The sequence below is a fragment of the Artemia sp. Qi Xiang Cuo genome, unplaced genomic scaffold (assembly GCF_049724085.1).
Source record: "Artemia sp. Qi Xiang Cuo unplaced genomic scaffold, ASM4972408v1 HiC_scaffold_2889, whole genome shotgun sequence".
Classification (NCBI taxonomy): Eukaryota; Metazoa; Arthropoda; class Branchiopoda; order Anostraca; family Artemiidae; genus Artemia; species Artemia sp. Qi Xiang Cuo.
The window spans coordinates 16,964-42,603 of NW_028300287.1; the positions used below are offsets into that span (position 1 = coordinate 16,964).

General features: G+C 32.7%; 1 protein-coding gene across 1 annotated transcript; it reads left to right on the plus strand.

Annotated features, from left to right (window-relative positions):
* Positions 1 to 3,708: 3,708 nt before the first annotated feature.
* LOC148938775 (uncharacterized) lies at positions 3,709 to 24,641 on the plus strand (the record flags this gene model as incomplete). The annotated part of the gene is made up of 2 exons (XM_089107545.1): positions 3,709 to 3,996; positions 24,125 to 24,641. Coding segments are annotated over 2 exons (805 nt in total), but the record flags the coding sequence as incomplete, so codon positions are not given.
* Between the last annotated feature and the right edge of the window lie 999 nt (positions 24,642 to 25,640).

Below are 25,640 nucleotides of genomic sequence, written 5' to 3' on the forward strand. Positions count from 1 at the left end.
AGTCAAATTGCGGGGTTTTTTAATAGAGAAGGAGGAAAGAAATAGGATTTATTACGCGATAATTTTTATACGCAAGAATTTTCAAACTTGAGTAATATTTATAGGGTAGCCACGAGGGATAAAATAAACTAGAGTGGGATAGGAATTTGAAGGTACAGTGTAAGAAGACCTCGAATTCAGAGGGTTCGACATAGAGAGAGAGAATGGACTGGAAGGCAGAATAGCACTGGAAAAGGGAATAACAGTGGGAAGTATCTGGGAGGAGAGGGACTGGGTTAGTTTTTACAAATTGAGGATTAAGGGTCAAACCAGATGACAACCTCTTGATCCAACGGAAAAATTTTAGTTACATGGCCATATAGGATTAGGAAGAACATAGTTAAAGGGATTGGGGGAGAATATGAGAGGAGTAGTAATCAAAAAGGGTGTGTTGACTGTACATAAGTGAATTCCTTTGATTGGGAGAACTTAAGACATGCCAATATAGCGGTATCGTGCCTAGTATTGAGAACGAAGTGCGACGTGAATGGAAGTCGATTGAGACATGAACAGGAGGAAGAGGGGGTCACAAATGCTACGCACATCTCCATAAAAACGTTGGGTCTCAATATTAAACAGAAAGGAGCACCTTAAGATGAACATGAGCACAGTTAAAACCGTGACCAATTGAACTAACTGTAAAAATATTTACGTGTTAAAAGCTGCACTTGAGTTTACTACAATTTCCTGCTAGGTAAAATTTGCAAAAGCTGACAAACTACAACAACTAGATATATAATAACTACTTAAGAATTTTCTACAACCTCTTAATGCAATGTCACTTTTAGCAAGGTTAGTGTTTAACAACTTCTTGTTACTCGTAGCCATATTTCTTATGAGTCCTTGTGATTCATAAATAATGACTATATCGTCATCATTAAAATTTTGACATAACTGTTCGGTAGCACTTTATCAAACCTGACCAGACACTAATGTAATTTTGTTAATTCTCTTGGAAAAACTTGGCAGGGTCATATGCGTGGCAATAATAATTACTGATAAAATTTTCAACTTCTGCTGAGGTTACTTCACAATGGATTGGATCCTTCTTGCTGATTCGGAAGGGAAGAAAAATATAGTTGGGATTATCAGACAAATTTGTGGTGCTCGAAGGGCTAGGAGTTTCTAGATTCAGCATTGTTGATGGTAAATTAGAAATATTCTCAGAGATATTGGTCAAGAATTTAGCAAGCTTTTGTTTCAATATAAGGAACCACAAACCTGCCTCTGGCTGCAAAATTTCATATTTCATCATGTGTATCTCGGTATGGCATGGAGAAGTTTCAAAAGATGAAGCCGTACCTTTGGGACCAATCGCAATTTGACATGTTGCATAATATGTAGAAACAATTGGATGGAATTGCCCTTGAACTAACACTTCTTGTGATTTGGGGTTGGAGATGACGCTGGGATTACTGAGAGTAGGAAGGGGTTCTACAAAAATTTAAATGCTGCCCTCAGTCTGATATTCTACTTCCTGAGGGAAAACCCTTCTTTGTGAAAGTTGTTGGGGAAAATTGGAGTCATCCTCAAGGAGAGATGGTCAGGGGAGATTCATCATTAGTCTTGTTAAGGATACTAAGCATTTTGGTTCTTGAATGTGTAGAGTAGGGGTATGAGGTACAAATAAAATGGGTGACTTTCAAAGTTTGACATACATACTAAAAGTACTTTTAGAGTCTGAACACAACCAACTTTCATTTTAGTTAGTAGCATGAATTCGAGTAAAGTTTTCCATTCCTACATAAAAAGAATAATTCAACCTTAGAAATTTGACAGAATTAGAAAACATTCTCGAACTACATTCAGGACAGATTTATCTTTGTTCAACAATTCTATATGCAAAGAGGTTGGCAAACTAAATATGCTTTGGTTCGTCTCAAGGAGGAAACTTGAAGTACTACTATATGAACAGTGATATTATACTAGATACTAACAATTTATATGCATCCCTAATTTAAAGTTAAAACTAATATAAAAATTTTTCAATATTATATACAAAGTGTAACTTAAAATTCAAAATCTTAATTCTTAAAGAGAAAAGCCTAAATCATCTTACAAAGGATAACTTCTATTAAAAATACATTAAAAACAATACCGACCAAAAATAAACTGAACTAAGGTTTAAATTTAAACTTCAAAAAAGAAGTTTTACTAAACGAAAGTCAAGCAGAAATACCATCATATAATTATTGAATCTTAACACGAATAGGAACCTTAATTAACAGATAAGAAAAACCCACAGCAAACAGAAATTTCATTTAACATTCCAATAAAACTTAAAAATGAATATAATTTAACAAAAACAGGGAAAGGTTACCGTATTTTAAGCCTTAAGCCTTCTTGAATGTCATTTCTGCTTTACTGACAACCATCTTTGTTTTCGGAAATGAATTTTTAAATTTCTTTACGTTTACAGAAAGAAGCATAGTGACTTGAAACAGGATGAACAAAACGTGACTATATATCTGAAGTCTACTGAATCATTCACAAACAAAAGTATACTAAGATCAAATAAATGAAGCCAAACATACGCAGACTCTAAAAACTAAAATAAATCAAAAACATATTAAGAAATTATATAAACCGAGTACCGTTGTCGAATTTAAATTAAAACTAAAATACTTCAAAAATGATAGTTAAGATTTCCTCCCTCCCCTCTAATCTAAAAAACTAAGAGCGCAAAATCTGCTTTAGTGAAAAATAATCCATTCTTTAGATTTTCTTCTATTTCTCATATAACCATTACAAAGAAAAAAAATAATAGATAAAAGGGAAAAAATAAAAAGTTAAAAGGAAAGGAAACAGGCCTGTTTTTCTATTAATTTTAATTCATTTTGATTTTGGAAGATTTTAGTCCCAAGAAACCTTTCCTTTTCATTATGGAAAATTGAGCTAAGCCAATTGCTATAGACATCTGAGACATAATATCTTTTTGTCTTAGTCAGAAGAAAAAGGAGTGGAAAAAAACAAACCAATCTTAAAGAAGATTTTCGTTTGGGAAGTTTTTTAACAAGTCTGTGTTGATTTCGTGAAATTACTATTAATAATTTTGTCTTTATGGGGGCCTAGTAAAAAAAAATCATTCCAAATATTATTTCTGAGACTTTTTAAGGTAGAATTCCTTTCGATTTGTATTTGCTACAAGTTTAAATGGACTATTTATCTTAGATTTTAGTAGCTGTAAGTTTCATATATTTTTTGGAAATGTCCAAATCCTTGCTTTGCTGCTAGTTAAAGCTTCGTCTTCTATCCAACTCAAATACGAGTTAAAGCTTTACCTTCCTTTTGAAAAGCTGTTTTTAACTTAATTTTAAACCTATTCTGTAAGGTATTATCATTATGATCGTAGCCATATATTCTACTATTTTTTTTAAGAATATTAAAAATTTGTTTATCTTAAAATATTTTACACTTACCTCTCAAACCAGAAAAAAAAGGAGTCCTTCAAAATTTCTACTTGAAAATTCTATGACCAAACTTTCTGAAAATTTTATTTATTAGCTTAGATTTGGGAATCCATAGATTTTCTCTCAATATTGCAGTGCCATATTTGGTGTTTCAATATTGCAAGAATGCGTTTAAATTTATCCTATTGAGCATTTTTTGGTAACTATTCTTCTCTATTAAATAGTTTTAATTAAAATAATCCTTAATTACTATTTTTAGAACTATGCAAAGAACAAGAAGTATGGGGAGGCATGCTTGTTAGGATGAATTTCACTGAAAGAAATTTTACGAAAAAACACAATAGGAACGGAGGAAATTATACAGTTTGTATGAAGAGAGGTATAGCACCACCAAAAACAAATTGCTTGGTTTACTCATTTGGTATCAATTTCGATTGGACATTCGATGAGAGAGCAGAAGATCATGGTTGTATTGTATTTGCTTTTGATCCATCCATTGGTTATCCAGCTCATCACCATTCATTTAAAATCTTGTTTAGTGATAAAGGTAAGTGGGTTTCTCATGTCCTTGGGAAACATACCCAAAGGCAAACATCATGATTCAATTAGTACAAAAAACAATTAAGACTAAGTTTATGTAAATTTTAAATTTTTTATCGGAGGATTTTAGGAAAAAATTGGGGTGGGAGGGAGCCTAGTTGCCCCCAATTTTTTGGTCACTTATAAAGAACACTGGAATTTTTCATTTCCATTAGAATCAAACCTATCCAAACATTCTAAGCCCACCGGAGTGATACAGTCACCCAAGGGGTAAAAAAAAAAAAAAAAAAATCAATAAACACGCATCCATGATCTTTCCACTGGCATAAATTACAAAATACCACAGTTTTGGAAATAGGAGCTTGAAACCCGTACAGTAGGACTCTTTGATAAACTGAATCTGATGGTGGGATTTTATTAAAATCCTATGACTTCAAGGGGATCTTTCCCCCTTTCTTCCAAAAATGGGCAAGTTTTTCATTCTTGTAACCTTTGATGGATAACATTAATCTTAATGAAACTTATGTATTTGAAATTATCAAAAAAAGGCAATTCTTTTGATATATCAAAATTCCGATTTCTTAGAGTTTCGGTTACTATTAAGCCGGGTCGCTCCTTACTTATAAATCGTTACCACGAATTTTTTGATATATTTTTATTGCTGTTTGGTTTAAGTGACCAATATTATAAAATCAATGAGTCTCTAGCCAATTAGAAAATAAAATTCTGGCCTATTTTGGGCATTATGAATGAATGAATTTTTTCTAATAGCTTGTCTCCAATTTCATTTGCCACACATAGATAAAATAAATCTTCAAAAGATATATTTCTTCATTAAGATGTGCCTGATTCAGCAAAACACCCTATAAGTGTTAAATAAATCAGATTCAAAAATGAATATTCAACCAATTGGTGGCATAAGAAATTCAGTTAAAATCTTCTTCAATTTTTCATTTTATATAGGTTTTCACATAGCTCTGAAGCTTCTGAATATTTTATCTTAAGTAAATATAGAAATTAAATATTAAGCCATATCTTGTAAAGTTTTTGTGAACTTTTGAAAACTTCCAAGTTCAAGTACAAAAGTATTAAGGTACCAGGGACGGTAAAATAAATTAAGATGGTTTAAATTGACTAAGGGGTGATTCTTAAAACCCCATATGACTTCATAAATTTAGAAATTAGGTTTCCTTATATTAGTCTTAAAATTATATCTAGAAGTGAAGATTTAGTGTAAAATACTTCCATATAAAGCTTTGCAATTGCAACACTTAGTGGCCATCAAGTTTTAAAATAAAAGTGAGAATTTGAAATAAACAGAATATAAGCAAAATAAATATTACCATCGAGCTCTGAAAGGCTTAAGTTTCCTAATTGGTGTTCCAGGAGACGAATGATGCTACTAATTGACGGTTAACTGAGTAAAAATTAACATTGATTGTAAGTAAAAATTGATTAAGAATTTAGCCTTAACATCATGCTAACCTATAGAAAACTAAAGAGAAATGTATGTATCATTGAATAGAAAAAGTTTAAGCCATGCACTAATATATTCATTATTAAATCGTTCAAGAGTAAAATCTGCCAATAATTAGTTAATTGAATTACTTTCAAAAAACGTTCTTACACAACCCATTCATCTTATTTTTTTATTTATTACTATAGCACTTCGAATTTCTTCCAACATCAAAATAAAATCTGTATGTGTTTACTGGTCAAAAAATATCAAATTTATTGATAATTCAATATCATGCCAAATATTAAGTTGAATTTTCACTTTAGAGCCAAGGAGATATGTTTTTTTCAAATATGAAATACTAAATGTTATTTTCTATGGAAAGATCACCTGATTTTACGGGTGAACCATCCAAGTGATGGTTAGATTAGCCTAGGTTGTAATAACAGCTTTAATCACTTTTTTATCGGTTTATCGTTGCAACTTGACAAAACTGGGTATAGGGAAAAAAACTTAGGAATTTTGTAAAACCAAAAAAAAATTTGTGGAAAATCACATTAAAGAATATGAAAAGACCTGAGATGGAGACAGAAGGCAAGAAAATATTTTTAAGTCATTGATAATTAAAGAGTCTAAGTGATGGAATAAAATAATTTGTTGGCCAATTCTTGAGTAAAATGTTTTTTCAAGTTTTTCTCGTGAACAAGGATTCCCTTGATGCTCATGGATAATGAACGAGCCAGCATAAGAGCAAAATATTTTTGAATCCTTGTTACTTTCCCCAGATATAATATAATAATTTCCCCAGATATATTAGTACTGTTTGTTATCAGCATTGGTGTTCGTGTGATGTCTTTTTGATCTAATACAAGATCATCTCCTCATTACCCGATAATTTCAGGTTAATACTTTTAGTTGCTTCTGAGATATTTCTGGTATTTCTTTTTGATAACATACGGGAACAAAATTTGGATACATTTATCCCAGCCGCCCCATAAACAGCTCCTGAAAGCTCCTCAATAATCAGTATTTACTGCAGTAGTATAACTACTACTAATAGGGGTAGAAATATACGCATAGTTTTATTTTTGTAGCTCAACATACCACTCATTATGATCTGAAAATGTTAACTATACAACTGTTCTCGATATATTGCAGAAAAGGAGCTTTGACAACCTGCATACATGCAGAGTGCTTCAATTTACTTTCACACACCTTACAAAATTTTCGGAAAATGTCTCCTTAATACCGTTTGTCTTAATGGTATTATTAAATAAAAAAAAACAAGTTTTTTAAACTGAAAGTAAGGAGCAACATTAAAACTTAAAACGAACAGAAATTATTTCGTATATGAAAGGGGCTTTCCCGTCCTCAACGCCTCGTTCTTTACGCTAAAGTTTTTTATTGTTTTAAAAAATAAAGTTGTGAGACAGAGTCAAACTTTAGCGTAAAGAGTGAGGCGTTGAGGAGGGGACAGTCCCTTTCATATAAGGAATAATTTCTGTTCTTTTTAAGTTTTAATTTCACTCCTTACTTTCAGTTTAAAAAACTTGTTTTTTATATTTAATTTCTGATCGTTTTTTAATTAAAGCAGCTTTTATTTTCGCTCACCGTCATTGAATAAGAAGACAAAATTTGCATAAAAATTTTACTTTTCTTTTTCTAAATGGCTGTCTCTAAATTTGGTTCAGACGTAATTTACAAATTAACTTACGTAACGAACTTCTATATTCGTACATTTTTCTTCTGGCAAAAAATACAAAGTTGCAGATTTTTGAAGATATGAGCTTGAAACCTATGTAATAGGGTTTTTTGATACGCTGAATCTGACGGTGTAATTTTCATTAAAATCCTTTCACTTGTAGAGGATGTTTCCCCCCTCTTTAAAAAATCATGTAAATTTTTTCAGGCTCGTAGCCTTTGATGCGTAATACTAAACTTAATAAAATTTATATATTTTGAATCAGCATTATTAGCCCATTCTTTTGATACATTTATTGACGTCAAAATTTCGTTCTTAAAAATTTCGATTTTAAAAAAATTCAGTGTTTAAAAATTTCAATTACTATTGAGCCTTCTCGCTTGTTTTTTTTATAGTTTTTTTTTATTACGTATATGTTATTACGTATATGAGGGGGTTCTCCCCTTAATCAATACCACGCTCTTTAAGTTAAAATTTCAAACAAATTTTAATTCACAAACCCCTGAATCACAAAGGCCGTTTAATTAGAATAGATAGCTCTTTTGAAAGCACTAAAAAAAAATTGTAGCGTAAAGAACGAGGTATTGACTTGGGAGAGAACCCCCTCATATACGTAATAATTTCTGTTCGTTTTAAGTTCTGATGTTGCTTCTTACTTTCAGTTGAAAAAACTTCTCGCTTCTTATCGCTTTTTAAATAATGCTTGGAAATCTGGTGCCCCTTTCGTAGAAATGTCCCTTACCCCAAAGAAACATCCTCCACGGAAAGATTCTCCCGAGTAGCCCCCTCCTCTAGCCTCCCCTCCACCAGAAAAAATCCTTCTTGAAAATGTCTGTATACTTCCCAATAACCAATAAAATATGTAAGCAATGGGCAAAGTTCCTAACTTGCAGCCCTTCCCCTGGGAACTGTGGGAGATTAAGTCATCCTAAAAGACATATTTATTAGAATTTCTACTATGCTGAACAAAATAACTATATCAAAATTTTAATTGGGTGATTGAGAAAAAAATGAGCGGGGGAGGGGCCTAGTTGCCCTCCATTTTTCGGTCACTTAAAAAGGGCACTAGAACTTGTAATTTCCGTTCCAATGAGCCCTCCTACGATATTCTATGACCACTGGGTCAATACAATTACCCCTGGGGAAAAGGAAAAAAAAAACAAAAAAAAACAAATAAACACGCATCCGTGATCTTTCTTCTGGAAAAAAATGGAAATTTCCAAATTTTTGTAGATAGGAGCTTGAAACCTTTACAGTAGGGTTCTCTGATACGCTGAATATGATGATGTGATTTTCATTAAGGTTCTATAGCTTTTAAGAGGTCTTTCCCCTTTTTTTCAAAAATCAGCCAAATTTTCTCAGGCACGTAGCTTTTGATGGGTAAGATTAAACGTGATAAAACTTATATTTTTGAAATCAGAATTAAGATTTAATTCTTTTGATGTATCTATTGGTATCAAAATTCCGTTTTTTAGAGTTCCAGTTACAATTGAGAAGGGTGGCTTCTTACTTACAGTTCGTTACCACGAACTGTTTGATTATTTCTAGTAGCAGAAGTAATGGGAGTAGTGTATATAGTACCTTGTGACGGGTTAAATATTTTCTTTAATATGCCCTGAAAGTTTGAACTTAATATTCTAAGCTGTAAATGAGATAAAGCTGTTATGGTCTATTTATGAGCTTGCATTTACACAGTGTGTTTCAATTTACTCGTAGTAAACTATTATCTTCATTATTCCCTGAAAGTTCCACTGAAATATGTTTAGGTTTAGCAGCACTGTTAGTACTAGCTGTTGCAGTACCTGTAGTATTATCAGTTTGCATTTACTTTTCTACGAGAGGAGAAATGATGGAAAACGTCAGTAAAATGTTCTTTGTTGCAGCCTCGTTCCCTACTTGTCAGGGCGAAAGATCGGACGGATAAACGAATCTAGTGTTGGCCTTATACAACAATTCTTATTTTGTCTGTGTTAAAGTAGACCCGGTTATCACTTCGGAGGGGAAATTTTTGCATGTTATGACGTAGATGGGAAAATTTAATTATTCTATTCTCAAGATTAGATAAATGAAGCCTTTGACGTCTAATTTATGCGCCGTGATATTGGCCAAATGGGAATAGGTGTTGCTCCTGCACTGTTGAATAAATGGCAGTCATTTATTGACTGTGCTTAGATTCATCACTGTTATTATCGCTCAAGAATCCACAAGCGCCGAGAAATAGACATTTGTGAGACCAATATAATCAAATATAGGTGCCATTTTATTATTATAGGCACTTTCAAAAAGTATCATTATTGAGCGGGACCTATAAAAAATTTTGCCGCCAAAGGTCGGTCCTACTAATTTTGGTGAATTGAGTCGTCTCTCTGAGATTTAATAGGATAAGTGGACCCTTGTGAGGAATGTCCAGTAGCTAAGTTATCATTGAAATGGTGTGATTGCCAGTTATCGTTCCGCAGGGTTTGAAATTTTAGTTCCGAAAGATCGTTTTACTATCTCACGTTGTACCGATGGGAAAAATTTTGCTTTATTAGTCGTTTCCCCCTTTAAATCTTGAAGGGTAAACTTTCCTTGCGCCATATTGATATACGTTGTATTGGAAATTTTGGTTAGGATTACGGTAGCTACTTTGGGTGAAGACAGGAGGGTATAGTAAATAGGGAGGCTGGTTAGAGAGATTTGGGGAGTTCTAGGGTAAACCTCAACAGTCTCTAATCTGAATCCCACTATTATTTGCACTCCTTGGCCAGCGTTTTCCCTAATTTGTGGGAATTGGGCCATAATTATACTGTAAACAAAACTCATTCGCAATGTGGCCTAGGTTATTAAAGAAATAAAACCTTATAGGCTTTGGAGTCTCCATTTATCTTGTCTGATTGGTGGACACAACATTATCCATTTCAACTGCTCGATCGATTTCTGGAATAGCTACTTTTAGGTTTCACCGCTAGTGCTCGGTTATAAGCTTTCTCCAAAAACTAAATTTTTTCCAGATAGAGTTTTCCAAATCTCTTCCCCATTTGCAATTCCCGGATTATATGGTTTCGCCATCAACCTGCATAGAAAGATCCTTATCTTTGCAGAAAAAGTTGAATAGAGCCATCGAAACGCCGAGTGACTTGGAAAGACAAACCCAGGGACCCAAGCAAAAAAAATTACAAGAGGATATGAACATAACAAATTTCCCCATAAAGACAAGGACTAATAATATAACATGAAACCCAAAGACTCTCGAAGAAGCCCATCAAGGAAAGTACCACGACATAACCATATCCAAGGTCAAGGCCAAGGAATGGTCTACCTTGAGAGAAAGTATAATGCAAAAGATGCTTCACCCTCCTTAACATGTGGCCTTTTAGCAGAAGAGACACCCAGGGAAAAAATTAGACTCTTCCCCAGTTTCACAGGAATTTTTCAACTCTTCCAAGTCAAAAACTCAACAAAAAGAGTTTATAAATAAACCTTCTACCTCTATAGAAGAAGGAATCTTCAAAGGACGGGTAGGTTCCACTCCAAAGTTTCAAGGATCCTCTTCTAAAAACCCTAATATTGAATCATATAGAACAAGCTCCGCTGAATCTGAGAGCAAATCAGACCAGGAAGAACGTAGAAAGTGATGCTCAAAATGAGAACAAGTATTAAGTATGGTCAGATTGAGAGCTAATCTCAGCAGCATCTCACACAAAGGAAGTGAAATCAGAAAGTCAAAAGTGTCTAGAAAAAAAAAGTAAAAAGTCTGACCTAATATCGTTAGTGAAATTAAAATAAGAGAAACCAAAAGAAAGCAAGGAGAAAATTACAATTAATAGGCGATATAATTTAGGGTTTAATCCTTGTTTGAATAAATTTAGCGCAATTTTTTATATAATTCTCTTTACTCTGGTCTATATTTTGCTTCTGTTGATGCCCTTAATTTATATACCTATTTTCTTACGTTTTGGGTTTGGTCAAACATCACTATCTTTTGTTTTAGTTTGTTCACTGAGCTTATTTCAATGAATACCTTTAGCAGCTTTTCAACTGAATTTATCGGGACGGTATTGTGTGTACCTATAGTGTTCTTATTTTATTTTTGAGAGGTTTATGCTTGTCATCTTAATCTTAAGATTAGAATGCTTCTTAGTGTTTTTAGGTCTTATTTATTTATTTCAAAGAATTTAGATAATGGATACTAAATTGGTCAATGTTGGTCAATATAGCTAATATTTCTTCAACAGAACTTCGTAGCTCAATGGCTTTGTGCGTGTAACTTATTTATGTGGCATTTCTTAAACAATATTTTAGTGTCAAAAATTTAACGTTTTGATGTTAGAGTTTACGCAAGGCAAGAGGCTCCGGACCATACGCCCCATAATCTCAATATGTCTATGATTTTTTAAATTTATATCTATTTCATGTAATTTAAATGCTTTCAAGACCGTCTAAACAATAAAGCTATTGGCCATTAAACACAGTGTTGGACATCTTGTTCAAGAGTTCTTGGTCCTTTTAAAAGATAAAGTTATTGTTTATTATACATGGTACCGGACCTCTTGTTTGAGGGTTCTGTCCCTCATAAAAATAAAGCTATAAATTAAACCCGCTGTCGGACCTCTTGCTTGATGGTTCTTGCCCTGATAAAAAGTTCCTAAAGAAGGTTATAGGCTTTTCAATACGGGGAATGCATTCTTTTTTAGCTTAGGAAAACTGTGCAATTTCAAAAAGTAGCTGAGGTTCCCTTGTTCAAATGTTTTGTGTTTCCTAGCCCCTCCTCCCCCCACCTGAAAAATAAATTCAGGCTATTAAACAATCTTTAAATATTCTTATTCAGCTTAATAGAGCCGTACCGTACCAAAAAGAAAATAACAGGTTATTCTTTTTCCAGGTTTTTACTGAAATGCCAAGAGAGTACTGACACTCTTGTATGAAAAATATTGTACTGACAATCTTTTCAATGATATTGAATACTTCATGGAAAAAATTGACCCCTTCCCGAAAAAAACAAACAAGATGACTTGGTTGATTAATTATTGAATTACTGGTTTGAAGAGGTGACTGCTGATAGTTTAACGAACCCCAACAGTTATTTAGTTGCTCTAATATCCGATCTGGGCATAAATGCTGAATTGTTGTCTTGGATGCAACAAAACTTTAAACCAAACAAAATAGAGAGGCTGCTAGAAGATGAAGGAAGCTGTAGCTTCTCAGCGCTCAAATTTACGCTGGTGAGGTAGCTTATAGGGATTAGAACAAAGTGGTAGTAGCACAAAAAAGGATTATTTTGAAACGGCCTCTGCATAGCCATGCTTTTATTTATCCAACTTTGCCTTGCACAATTTAAATATTTATTGGGCCGGGTCTTTTAAACGACATTGAATCCTTGACGTAGAAAATTGACTCCTTCCCCAATAACAACGAACCAGATGACTTCATTTATAAATTATTGAAAGACTAGTTTGAAGAGGTGACTGCTGATAGTGTAACCGCCCCAACATTGATTTAGCTGGTCTAATAGCCGATCTTGGCATAAATGTCAAATTTTTGTCTCGGACGCAATAAAACCTTAAACCAAACACAATAGAAACGCTGCTAGAAGATTAGGGAAGTTTTAGCTCCCTCAACGCTCAAAGTTACGCTGGTGATGAGGATCAGTAGGGACCAGGACAAAGTGGTAGTAGTACGGGACAGAAATATCCCGAAACGCCTTATGCACTGCCACACTTCTATTTATCTAACTCTGCCTTGCACAATTAAAATTGTTATAGTGCCGTGTTTGTGAATCCATCTAAAGTACTCTCTCACGTCCTAGGGAACGAGAGAGGGCTGGTAGAAGTATGACGGATTCAGTAGACATAGTCCACTCCAAATTGGCAAGATTCTCTTCTTGGAGGACAAATTCGGGAATGTGAAGGGAGGCATAGCAAACAACCTCACAATTTTTTCATTTAAACGGGAAAGTTTTTAAGTTTTTTTTGAATTATATACAAACTAATAATGCAAACATTTCACCCGTATTTTCATAATGCTGAGGGTATATTTCAGGATTAGGTTGAAAGTATTTTTACTAAATTGAATAACTAGCCGTTTTATCTATTTAAAATTTAGACATAAATGCGGGTAAGTGTTAAAAAAGTATCTTAGGAAGTTGAAAGGGTGTATAAAATATAGTTTTTATCTAAGGGGGTGATAAGACATACAACAAATTTGTTTTGAGACACGGTTACAGTGCATCAAATTTGCATTCCTCGTAGTACCTCAAAACCCGAAGAGATTTTTTTAGTAATACTTACTTGGACAATATTGCAGTTAAAGGACCTGGTGAGGGGGTGAGTTTCCTAAAGTAGATTTGCCTGTTTAAATGGTTGATAAGCCGTAATACTTAAAGGATTAGATATTTTGAGCGGGCAAATGAACATCTCAAGATTGGTGCTACTGTTTTAAAGTATGATAAAGAGTTTAAGAAGGTGAGAGCAAAGAAAAAAAGGAGTAATTTATTCATTTAGAACTCTATCTATTGAATCAGTGAAAAACTGATCATTGTTTCTTTATGAACCTTCTACAGAACCCGGTTCAATTGATTTTTTTTCCGATACCATACATTTGTTGCGTTGTAACTGAGGGGGTAACAATTTTGGATGCTTGCTTTTATAATCCAATGAATCTTTCTAGGTTTTGCACTGAACTAAAATCAAAATATAATTTGAGGCATTGTAACCGTCATGGGTACCAATCTTTGGAAACGGATAGCGGTAAGAGGACCATCTTACGACTCTATAGTTTTCAAAATTCATTCCCACAACGTGACAAAGTGGCATTGGATTGTTAAGCCAAACTCACAAATCTTTACGATCCATCAAATTATAATCATTTTAAAGAACATGAAGCATTGCAGTCTCTTTTGTAACAATCACAAAGAAACTCGAGTAATACCAGTCAAATGGTAGAAATTTCTTTGACATTTCTGGGGAGGATTCTAAGAGGAAAGCCATGACTGCGGTTGTTAAAAGTGCTAATATGTCTATTTCATAGTGGAAAAATACAACCTATCCAATGACCTCATCACCAGAGGTTGAGTTGCCAATTAAGACTAAAAAGATGTATTGGGTTTGTAAGGAGAAATTTGTTGAGGGTGAGAATTGCCCGTCAGTGATCTTGATCATTTAATCCATCTAATTTTAGAGGGAGGGTTGAGTCATTTTCGCAGACTGTCCCGTAATTCATTAATATAAACATTAATCAGCAGTAATTTCTACCAGTTTACATAGACAGTTCCCGCTATGATTTGAAATTAATATTACCAACGTTTGAATGTATATATATATATATATATATATATATATATATATATATATATATATATATATATATATATATATATATATATATATATATATATATATATATATATATATATATATATATATATATATATATATATATATATATATATATATATATATATATATATATATATATATATATATATAAATATATTTCTAGAGAGGAAAAGTTTTAGATGGCAAATTGGTAGACGTTCTTTTTTCATATAATATCATACCCTAACCTTCTTAGAAACTGTTAGTCTTATATTACCTTTGGAAAACAATTTTTAATGGTAAAACTTGCTCTAATAAAATCTGATTTTAAGATTCCTACAGTGTTTCACCAAATCAACTAATTCAAGATCAGAAAACTGATGATTTCAATAATTTCTTCCTTTTTAAATAGTGCTTTAAAGCTGATGAAATCAATTATTTATTAACGTGTGAGAGCAACTACCCATATGAGTACTACAACTTTGTCTCCAAGCATTTTGAGGATTACCAACCATCAAAGAGATTTATGAGTAAATTTGCGACCATAAATATGCCAGTGTTGACATTTTTTGATAAGAAATATTTATGACAATGAGAGAATGTAAAAATGGGGGAGTATAATTGTAAAATGTAATTGGCGAGGGATTTGGTGACGTTGTTGGATATCTAATGTAAAACATGGATAAAATCTATGAGGAATATGGTGTACTTTTTCAACTCATCATCTAGTGATGCATTTATTTCTCAACATCAGTAAAGAGAAAATGGAGCTAAGGTTTGACGTGGATAAGTACTTATAAAGCAAAGTGATTCATGAAGAAGAAGTGTATTTTTCAGAGAGATCATATCCTGGAAATTGACTCAACTGGACAATGCACCGGGAAAAAGATGAAGGGAGTTTACATGGATATAAAATCCCTTTATTCGTCGGCAATGTCTCACTACTCTTTGCCGTTTAGAATTAAGAATATCAGAACAAGCCTTGTATTCCAAGTTTCTTCACAGTTTCCACTATTGATATAAATGGACCAAAAGAATATTTTTTTAATTGATATTGAAATAACTATTGAAGTTTATGACTCGGTAAAATATTTTTTTAACTGGAAACTGACCCAGCAGGACAAAGCACCGGTAAAAAGTCGGAAGCCATCATTCTGGATATGAACTCTCTTTATCCGTCGGCAATGTCTCAATACTCTTTACCGTATGTAAATTATGAATTTATTTGCAATTCTTGAGATTCAAATATCCTAAATTCTCACTGTTGAGGAAAATGAATCACATAGATATTTTTTTGAAATTGATGTTGAAATACCTATTGAAGGTCTGGACTTGGTAAAAGATTTTGTTTTTCTGCATTAAACAGAACAATATCTAAGGACTTTTTGAGTTCTAATAATAAATATTTGGTAGAGTATGGGGTTATGCACTGGACACCTTCAAAATTAACACTTATTGCCGAACTTCATCCAAAACAGAATAATGTGAAACTTTGTCTTTTTGAGATGGATGGTAGCCGATGGTTTTGAGGTCACGAAGATCCAAAGAGCCTTCTGATTTGACCAAAAGCCATATTTGAAGACATTTATTGATACTTTTGTCAATAAACGCTCTGAAACGAAAGCAAAGGCTGAAAAAAATCTATTATCTCATTTTAAATTCAGCTTTCAGTAATATATTCGAAAGTACGCAATAGGATTCTTTGTGACGCTTTAACTAACCCAAAAGAAGGTGTTCAAATAATTGCCGATCCTGACTTTACGTTGTTTACCATCATAGAATTCAATATGGATCTTCAACACGGACTAAAAGAAACGTAGTTTTAAACAAAACTATTGTTGCTAGTACTGCAATTTTACAAATTTCAAAAAACTGATGTTGGAATTTTATTACAATGTATGTAGCGTTCAATTCCCAAGGGAGGGACAGGTTCCAGTTTTTTTAGGGAATATTGAATCACTCTTATTAAAAGTTGAAACAGAAAATCTATTGGACGATTTGGAAAATGGTAAACATAATATTTCTCGAATGAACTTTACCAATTTGGATGAGTATATTTATCAGGAACTAGTGAAGCACCTGGCCCCATATAAATTTATATTTTCAAAATCCAAGACAAGGAGCACCGTGATTTCCCTGTAGTGCTTGCAGGTCTGAAGGTGTACTTTGTGCAAACACAAAATGAGGAAATCAAAAAGTCTGCAAGACTGTGTCTACATACTATGTGAAATTTTTTTTTTGATATAATATCTTATAGAAAAATAGAAAAATAGTCTAGTTCAAAGAGAAACAGACATGTCAATTTACTCTTTAAAATTTAAAACTACACATTAAGAGTGGAGTAAATTACTATGTCAGCCATATCGGATAAAGTCTTTATTTATTTATTTATTTATTACCCGTCAAAAAAAGGTACAAAAGACGGAGTATCACTAAAAAAGAAAAAACACACACGAAAAAGAAATTACAACAAATTACAATTAATCGAACAAATTACAAAGACGAGAAACAAAAACTCAATTGTACAATACACAGCAGGTACGTAAGAAATTTTACTTTTTAAAGTCCCAAGTACTGAAGAAACAAAAGCAATAGGATTGATAACTTCAATTCAACTAACCTAACCTACAGCAAAATACTTGATAACTTCAATTCAAAATCAATGGACTCTATCAACTTGTCTAAATTTGACAAGATTTGGCAAAAAGACTAAATATGACAAGAGATTTGCAAATAAAATTAAATGGACAGTGATTTACTGCCTTAGCAAACGGTACCAAGGGTGGGAAGAAACTTTCTCGTTGTACCGTTAATTTGTTCAATTATAGCTGTCGTTGGGTCCAGAATTTTAAAATTTTTAACAAGGTGCAAATTTCTTGCCCACGCTGGGAGCCGCAACAAGAACTTCGAATACTTAAAAAACGCGGATCTGAGCTTTCTTTTGTTTGGCTCAGGAAAAATTTCTCCAAAACGAGCTTAGGTACAGAAAATGGGAAAGGGATACTGCGTTATAAAGTCGAGTCAGAATTAAACGGTTGAAACGGATTTTAGATGAGACTATTTTGTGATTTTAGATGAAGTATTTTGTTCCCGGGGCTTTTGAAAACATGGCTGCTTAAAGGGGAATCAAAGGAAACATTAGCACAGTTAGAATTTAAAGCTTTGGTGACGTAATATTTACAATGTTGTAGACGTTTCTCTTAATTCTGATGGCTTCTATCTACATAATATATGCCTCAGTCGCAAGCTATGTGATAGACTCCTCTTTAGCAAGTAACTGGGGTTTTTTTTTTACCAGAGTTTAGGAAATTCAAGATTTTAAAATTTTTAGTTAATGTGAGATACAGATTGTTCTGTGTGCAAATTTTTTGAGATTTTTTGTAATTTTTGGGTGTATGGGAGGTAGATTATACTTGAGAGCTTATCGGGCTTATCAAACGGTGAAATATCATTTATTTTACGGGAATTTGTCTCAGTCTATGGCTTATAGTATTATTAATAATTGAAATGGGATACCTGTTTACAAAAAACATGTCCCTGATAAATTTCGGTTCTGATGTGATGCGGGAATCAGAGCAACTTTTTAGGGCACGATCAGAAAAAAGCGGTAACGACAGCTCTTTTAACTTGTGGGGGTCAATTTAACCTAAAATAAAGATTTCTATAGTTTCTTGTTGGTTTTCTATATTTATCAAAATGAAGTTTACGATTGGTACGAATAATTAACATATCTAAGAATGGTATTTTCTATGCACTTTCAATTTCTATGGTAAACTGTAAATTTCTATCATATGTATTAAGGTGATATAAAAAAACCTAAGTTCATTTTCACCATAATTCCAAAGTGATAATAAATCATCCATATATAGTCCCCAATGGATATGTTTCAAGAAATATGAGTTTAACACCCAGTTTTCCATGTATTCCACATATATAATCGTCAGTAACCGGGAGCGATGTACCACTACTGGTGGACTCTTTATTTGCTGTTGAAAAATTTATAGAACTGAAAATACATTGAATGTTTAGTAGAGGGTTTAATAAAGCTAATTAAAACATCACAATCAATTCCTGTTGTTGAATCATCAATTAAATGATGATTTTGCTCTATTGTTTTAATAACTGTTCAGATACTGACAAATCATTGTTTGTATACATAGAAATGATGTCAAAACTACTTACTTTTGCTTCATTCTGATGTACTAACTTTTTTGAGTTTTTCGACAAAATTTACCGAATTATGAAATTATGAAAAAAGCTGCCACAGGGGGAAATTTATTGAATGCTTGTGCGTTGATTTTACCATCGTGTTTTAGATTATTTAATTCCCTCAAAATTTTATTAGTGAACTGATCAGTATAATTGTGGGTTATCATTGTATATGTATCTTTGTCATTTATATGTGAATAAATTTTGTTGTCATAATACTTCGCATCCATGACAACGAAAGAATTGCTTTTATCTGCATTAGTTATTATAATGGATGGGTCTTTGCAGAGATTAGATAATATTTTTAGGTTGTAAAAATTTTCTGGTGTTATATCTACAGGAGACTTAACAATTTTTTGGCTCTTGTAAAGGGTATCTATAAGACAATCCCTAACTTTGTCTGGATTAGAAACAGATGTGAAATATTTGTTCAAAGAGCACTCTAGAGAAAATACTATATCTGCCACAGAAACTTGTTTCGAAAGAAAAGAAAATTCGGATCTTTTTCAAGAGTTTGAATTCCTTAGGTTTAAGAGTTCTAGAAGATTGATTAATAATAGCAAGTACAGGAGTGAATCTTGGAGTATAAATACGATTATTCGTTGAAGATTCATTTCAACGATGGACAGAATTAATCAGATTTCAACAGAAATTCAACAGAAATCAACGATGGACAGATTTTCAAATTAGAATTTTTGTAAAGATTTTCTTTCGGAGAAAATAGTGTATCTTTCTTGTCGTTTGTCCGTAATAATGTGTATTAATGTTTTTAATTGCAATTTATAAGGAGATCGCACCTCTTTTTTGGTGTTTAAAATCTCTTCTTTCTGTGTAATTGAGCCAATACATAGTTGCATTGTAGTACAAATAATAGTATTAGCGCTCAACTTAACATAATTAGCCATTGCTATGAAGTTTTTGATGTTTTGTTTTGATAACCTGTACATTCAAATACTTCTTGAAATAAGAAAACTTCTTGAAGTAAGAGCAATAGTCTTAGTAGTAGCGTGCGCATTTTGCCTCTTTTTTTGTTTATCTTCTTCTTTAAGCATTTTATGAGAGTTCCAACTTAATACACAAATAAATTCTTAAGATACGCTCTTTTGAAAATCTAAATACACATTCTGTATTTTGCTAGTTCAAATTTTCCATTAATAGTGTCTTTAATTTTACCTTCATAAATTTAGCCTTAGTATTACTAGTATCTCAGTAGTTGCGGGGGTAGTAGGAAAATTAATTACAGTGTGGGTGTTGTATTTGTAGGAGTAATAACATTAGTAGCAGCAGTATTATTAACAATTCTAGCATATACAACTTGCTTTTTAGGCTGTTGAACATCCTTTTCATGATCCCCCAGAAGTTTCGCTTTGTTACGGTAAGCTGTTCCAAATATATTGATGATGTTTCCTTTTGACCCCCCTTTTACACCCTTTTCATATTAATACTTTAAATCTTAACATGTGTTGCAATTAAGTAGTAGTTGTATTACTTTAGTAGCAGTAATAGTATTAGTAAAAGTAGTCGTGGTGATAGTTTTAGTAGTGAGATTTATATGTTACCTTTTTGTAAATTGATCTTTATTTTAAGTATTCTCTGGAAGTTCCTACTTGAAAGTAATCCATTCTTTATATAGGCTCTTTTGACAATCTGCTTTTTCGTATTGATTTTTTGGCTTAGTTCTAACTCTCCGTTAATATTTTGTTAAACTTTCTCCTTTATAGGCGTAGCCTTTGTTTTACAAGTGTCATATTAGTAGTGGTAGTAAGAGGAACAGTAGATGCAGTGACAGTGTATTATTTATTAGTAGTAGCAACAGTAGTAGAACAGTAAATAGCATTAGTAGCAGACAAATGCTGTATTTTGGTCAGTTGAACATCCCAATCGTGGTGCCCAATAAATTTTCTCATTATGCTTTAAGCCGTTCCAAATATACTGCTGATTAGCCCCTATTGAGCAATTTTTATTCATTTTTTATGTTTTTTCTTAGTTGAACTATCCCTCAAAGCTTCTTAGATATTTATTTCAAAATCTTAAGCCTTAGCAGTTCTCTTTACCGAAGAAGTAGTTTTATTGATAGTTGCTGTAGCACCAGTTGTAGTAGTTGTGGTAGCAATAGAAGCTATATTAGTTGTAGTAGTAGTAGTAGTTATGGTTGCAATAGAAACAGTAGTAGTTTTAGTAGTAGTAGCTTGCAAATATTCCCTTTTTGGTGAATTGATCATCTCCATTATCATTTTTTGAACTTTCCAAAATGATTTACTCAGTCATTCTGATTTTCTCCCTTTTGACAAACCATATTCAAATAATGTTTCTGCTTTATCCTGGTGGCTTGGTGCTTCAGTGAGTTTTTAGTAGTAGTAGTATAGATACCAAGTGTTTTGCTTTAGTTCAAGACTCCCCTCAAGAGCCCCTGAAAGACCCACCTGAAACAAACATATACTATATTTAAATACTGAGCAAATCGCCTAACTAACATCCCTCACCCTGACGGCTGTGGAGATTGGGTTGACATCCCCAAATATATAGTTAATGAGACTTTCAACAATTCTGATAAAAAGGTGTCTAGAACTTTGTTTTGATGTTTGTTTTGGAAAATGATGGGCTTGGGAGAGGCTGGTTGTCCACAAATCACTTTTGACTCTTAAAATGGGGCATATATCTTCCAATTTAAAAAAAGTATGCCCCATATGAAGTTTTTATGACCACCGAAAACCTTATACGCTTCCAAGGCATAGCTTAAAATCTTCGCCCCAGGACTACCGGGGATTTTGATAACCATAGAAGCATTCTTGTACTTTTTTGAACTATACTGAACAAAATGGCTGTAGCAATATATCAATAATGTAAATTTGGTGAAAAGAGGTTTAGTGAGGAGGAGGGGGGTTTGCTGCGTTTCTTCACTTTTCACTAGTAAAATTAAACTGGAATTTCTAATTGTCAATCAAATGAACCTCCTTTAAAGTTTATTCAACCATCCTTTTCATAACAGCCTTAGACTCCAACAGGGCAAAAGGTTTGGGGGTTTATTTCAACTCCAAAAAACTTATTGTATGATCTTTCGAATATTTTGAAATTAAATGGCTAACTCTAAATGTATATTAGAGACATTTCAAGAAATTAAAATGTGTGTACGTGAGGGGGATTTTAGCTGTCCACTGATTACTTTGAGTCGCAAAAAGGGTGAAAGAACTGCTGATCATCTATCCATTAGCCCCCTCTCAATTTTATATGACCATTCTTTTTCAAAAACAATTTATGTAGCCCTAAGACATAGCTTTAAACCCTTTCCCTGAAGGCAATGGAGGATGGGGCGTCATTCTCGAATACACAACTTTCTGAACCGTTTTCTACGTTAAATAAAAATGCTATTTCAAAATTATTGTTGAATGTGTTTGCTGGATGAGGGGTAGAGGTGTTGTTGGCTGCCCTACAATTCTTTTAAGAAACACTAGTGCGCTGCCTATGAAATGTAAAATCTGCACAACAAATATTAATTCCTGAATACCATCAGCAGGTTTACAATGATTCACATAGGTAGTTTTTAGGCTAAATTAACCTGAAAAGTTAAAAAAGTGGATTTGAATTTCTGTCATCAGTTCTTTAAGTTAGGAAGGGAACCAAGGTAAAACTTTGTCTTAAACTACACAGCTAGTATTGAAGAGCCATTGTAGTGGTTATTTCCCTATAATATAATGTAAAACCTCTTGAAGAAAACCTTAAACTTTGAATATCCCCGAGACATTATTACTCGATCATAACTTTAGACTACCCCACTCGGTCCTAGGATGGGAAAAGTTATCCCACATGTGCAACCAAACAGAAATCTCTTTTTTTTAGTAAATTTAAAAATAAATCAGGATATCCCATCTCTTAAGATATCTCCATCAAAATAAAAGACAAACTCTCCGATAAAAATATTGGGGCAAAACTGTCAAAACTTTAACCTCGGCTAGGAAATACATATTTTGTTCAAATCACAAAAATTGACTTATTTGCTTAAGGAGTAGAAGAAGAACATATAGGAAATAATAAAGGAAAATAAGGAAAATAATAAGAACATGGCTCGACTAATAATTTATACACAAATGTATATAAAAAAAATTATCAATGCTTAATATTTACTTTTGAAGCAGTCTGATCCATTACAAAGTAACTTGAAATCCCAAAGAGCAAATGCTCAAGGTATCTTTTTTTTTTAATTTAGAGCTTATATACTTTATTCCCCAACGATAATCTTAGGCTCTTACGTCAATATATTGTCCCACAAGTTTTCCTTTATAAATATTTTCTGATCAACTTGTCCTGCATTATTCAGATTCTGAAATAGTTTTCTTAAGTTATTTAAGTTTTATATGAATATTTGATATACTTGATCCTATTTATGACATTTAAAACGGGACACAAAACAAAAACACTGTAACTTCTGAGCAAGACTTGCACTTCTATCATACTGATTAATATTGAAAGTTCAGATCAAGGTGACAATTTTGCAATCTTCCAAAATAAATGACCGGCCAATGAAACTCTAAGAAAACCATGCTGTCTGGCATTGTGTATAGACTTACAAATAAATTAATTTCCAGCTAAGATTTCTGCATATCTTAAATAGCTTAGTTATTCATAATAAGTCTGAAATGATTATTTAGAATAAGAAAAGAAACAGTTTAAACGAATAATGAATACAATAAAAGGACATTTGTCAGATAACTAGGGCCAGGGAAAAACATTACCGACCAAAATGTTATTACCAAATTATTTCCTAATTTAATACACTGATTGGATCTTTCTTAAGACTCTTCTATCGGCTGAATCAAATACTTAATCCTAATTTATACAGATAAAGAATGAAGAGTTCTAGTGACTCAGGCACTTCTCGATTTTCTATCTAAGAATGAAAACATGGTCAAAATACCTTCACCCCTTATAAAGATCAAACTGTTATTCTCTTGAAACCCTGTCTACAGCATCTTTAAGTCTAAAAGGTGTAATCATACAAATGATTTTTTTTGCTACTGAAACGTACCTAATAGCCTAAATCTATAAATACCACATTTTTGTAATTTTTTATTTTGTGTGTCAATTTTTACTAATGATAGAACTGGAACGATTAAGCAATAATAAAACACTAGTTGCTGATATTGTGGTGAATGAGTTTTAAAATATAGTGGTTATGAAATTAGATATAGCTTACTGAAGATTATGAATATGATTTTAAAAAAGGAAGAGATACCGAAAATTTGAGGGAAACCCTATTTAAACCCGTCTCAAAGAAAAGTGATTAGAGTGAGTATGGTAAATACAGATATGTTATCTAGGTTTATATTGGAAAAATTACTTAATATGAGTTTATATGAGTGTAGTAATAAGTTACTCACAGTTTACTAAAGCCTATATTTTAGTTTAGAAAAGAACCTGACCGCCTTTGGTACGTCCAAAAAGGTAATTTATATTCAAAAATGAATTTTAATTTTAGGACTTTCAAATTTTGACGGTGTGATAAAAAAAAATAATCAGATTTGGAAAATGGCAAGATTTTCAACTCTTCTTAAAGAAAATGGTCATATCAATCGAACCATAGATATCTTAAAAATAGATATAGAAGATAGCGAGCATGAAGCAATTACAGATATGATTCAGAGTGGCACTTTGAAAACTGTTCGGCAAATTCTCCTTGAAATACACAACTTTATAGGACACAAACTAAAAAAATACTATTCAATCTATTGGCTATTACATTCTTATCAATTTGTTAATGTTGCTGTAGAAGAGTGGAACCATATTAGTTGTGCCAAGCAAAGATTGGACGGTACTTATGAAATATATTGTTTTGTCTTTACTTTTATAAATAAGAGATTCCTTGACAACTATATATTTTTTATGATTGTAGTTTGCGAGATTAAAAAAATGGTTTTGTTTTTCAAATATGTAACTATTGTAAAAATATCTGGAACTATTACGGCACTTTTTTACTATGGCGTAAAAGACGAAAGGTATAAGAAGATACAGCCTCTATGGAATAATTTTTATTTATTTTTAAGTCTAAGGACACATTATATATTCATTTGAAAAAAAAAAATTTGTTATCTGGCTTATATACATACCTTAAACTAAAGTATCCTCACCAGTTGTTCACCAAAGGTGACCAGATCTTGTTTAATAATATAAAATTACTCCTCTGCTGACTTGGCCACTAAGGCTCCGTCGTCAACGAACAGCAAACACTTAAATACAACATTCGCTAGTTATACTACTGTGGCCTATCTCTTTTCAAGGATATCTGCAAAATGATTGATATACAGAGTAAAAAAGTTTGATGACAGTGTACATCCTTGACGAACTCCTCTGAATGTTCTAAAACGTCTAGTTACGCCCTGCATATCAATAATAAGAATAGATAAAGTTACCTAATACATGTGAATTAATAACTTAATAAACTATCTAGGTAGGCCTATCTTAACAAAGTAACAAAATAAAATAGGCCTATCAATGCTATCAAATGCCTTTTCAATGTCTAAAAAGGCATCATACAGCTTACCTTTTCCCCAACAGTATTTTCCACTGAGGGCCTGGAGTATAAACACACGGTCTATAGCTTAATATCACTTTTTGCCTCCTCCTTGTGTTTCACTAATTGTATTTTCCTTATCCCGCCAGCACCCTAATCTTACAACTAGAACCCTTTCCAAAAACTTACTAACAGTTGACACAAGACTAATGGGGCTATAGTTACTATGTATCATTCGGTCACCCTTTTTAAATAACGGCATTATCATCGAAGTATTCCATGCTGCTGGCCAACTACATGGCAACAGAACAACATTAAATACATTCAAAAGAACGGGTTATAGGGGGGGGGATTAATTTCTTATACTTTATTGAAGGGATTCCATAAATGTACGGAAACGATCCTTCACGGTGACTCTTTTTTCTTTCTTTCAAATCACTTTCAGATATCTCCTGTATTAGCTGGTAAGAATGCTCTGGGAGCG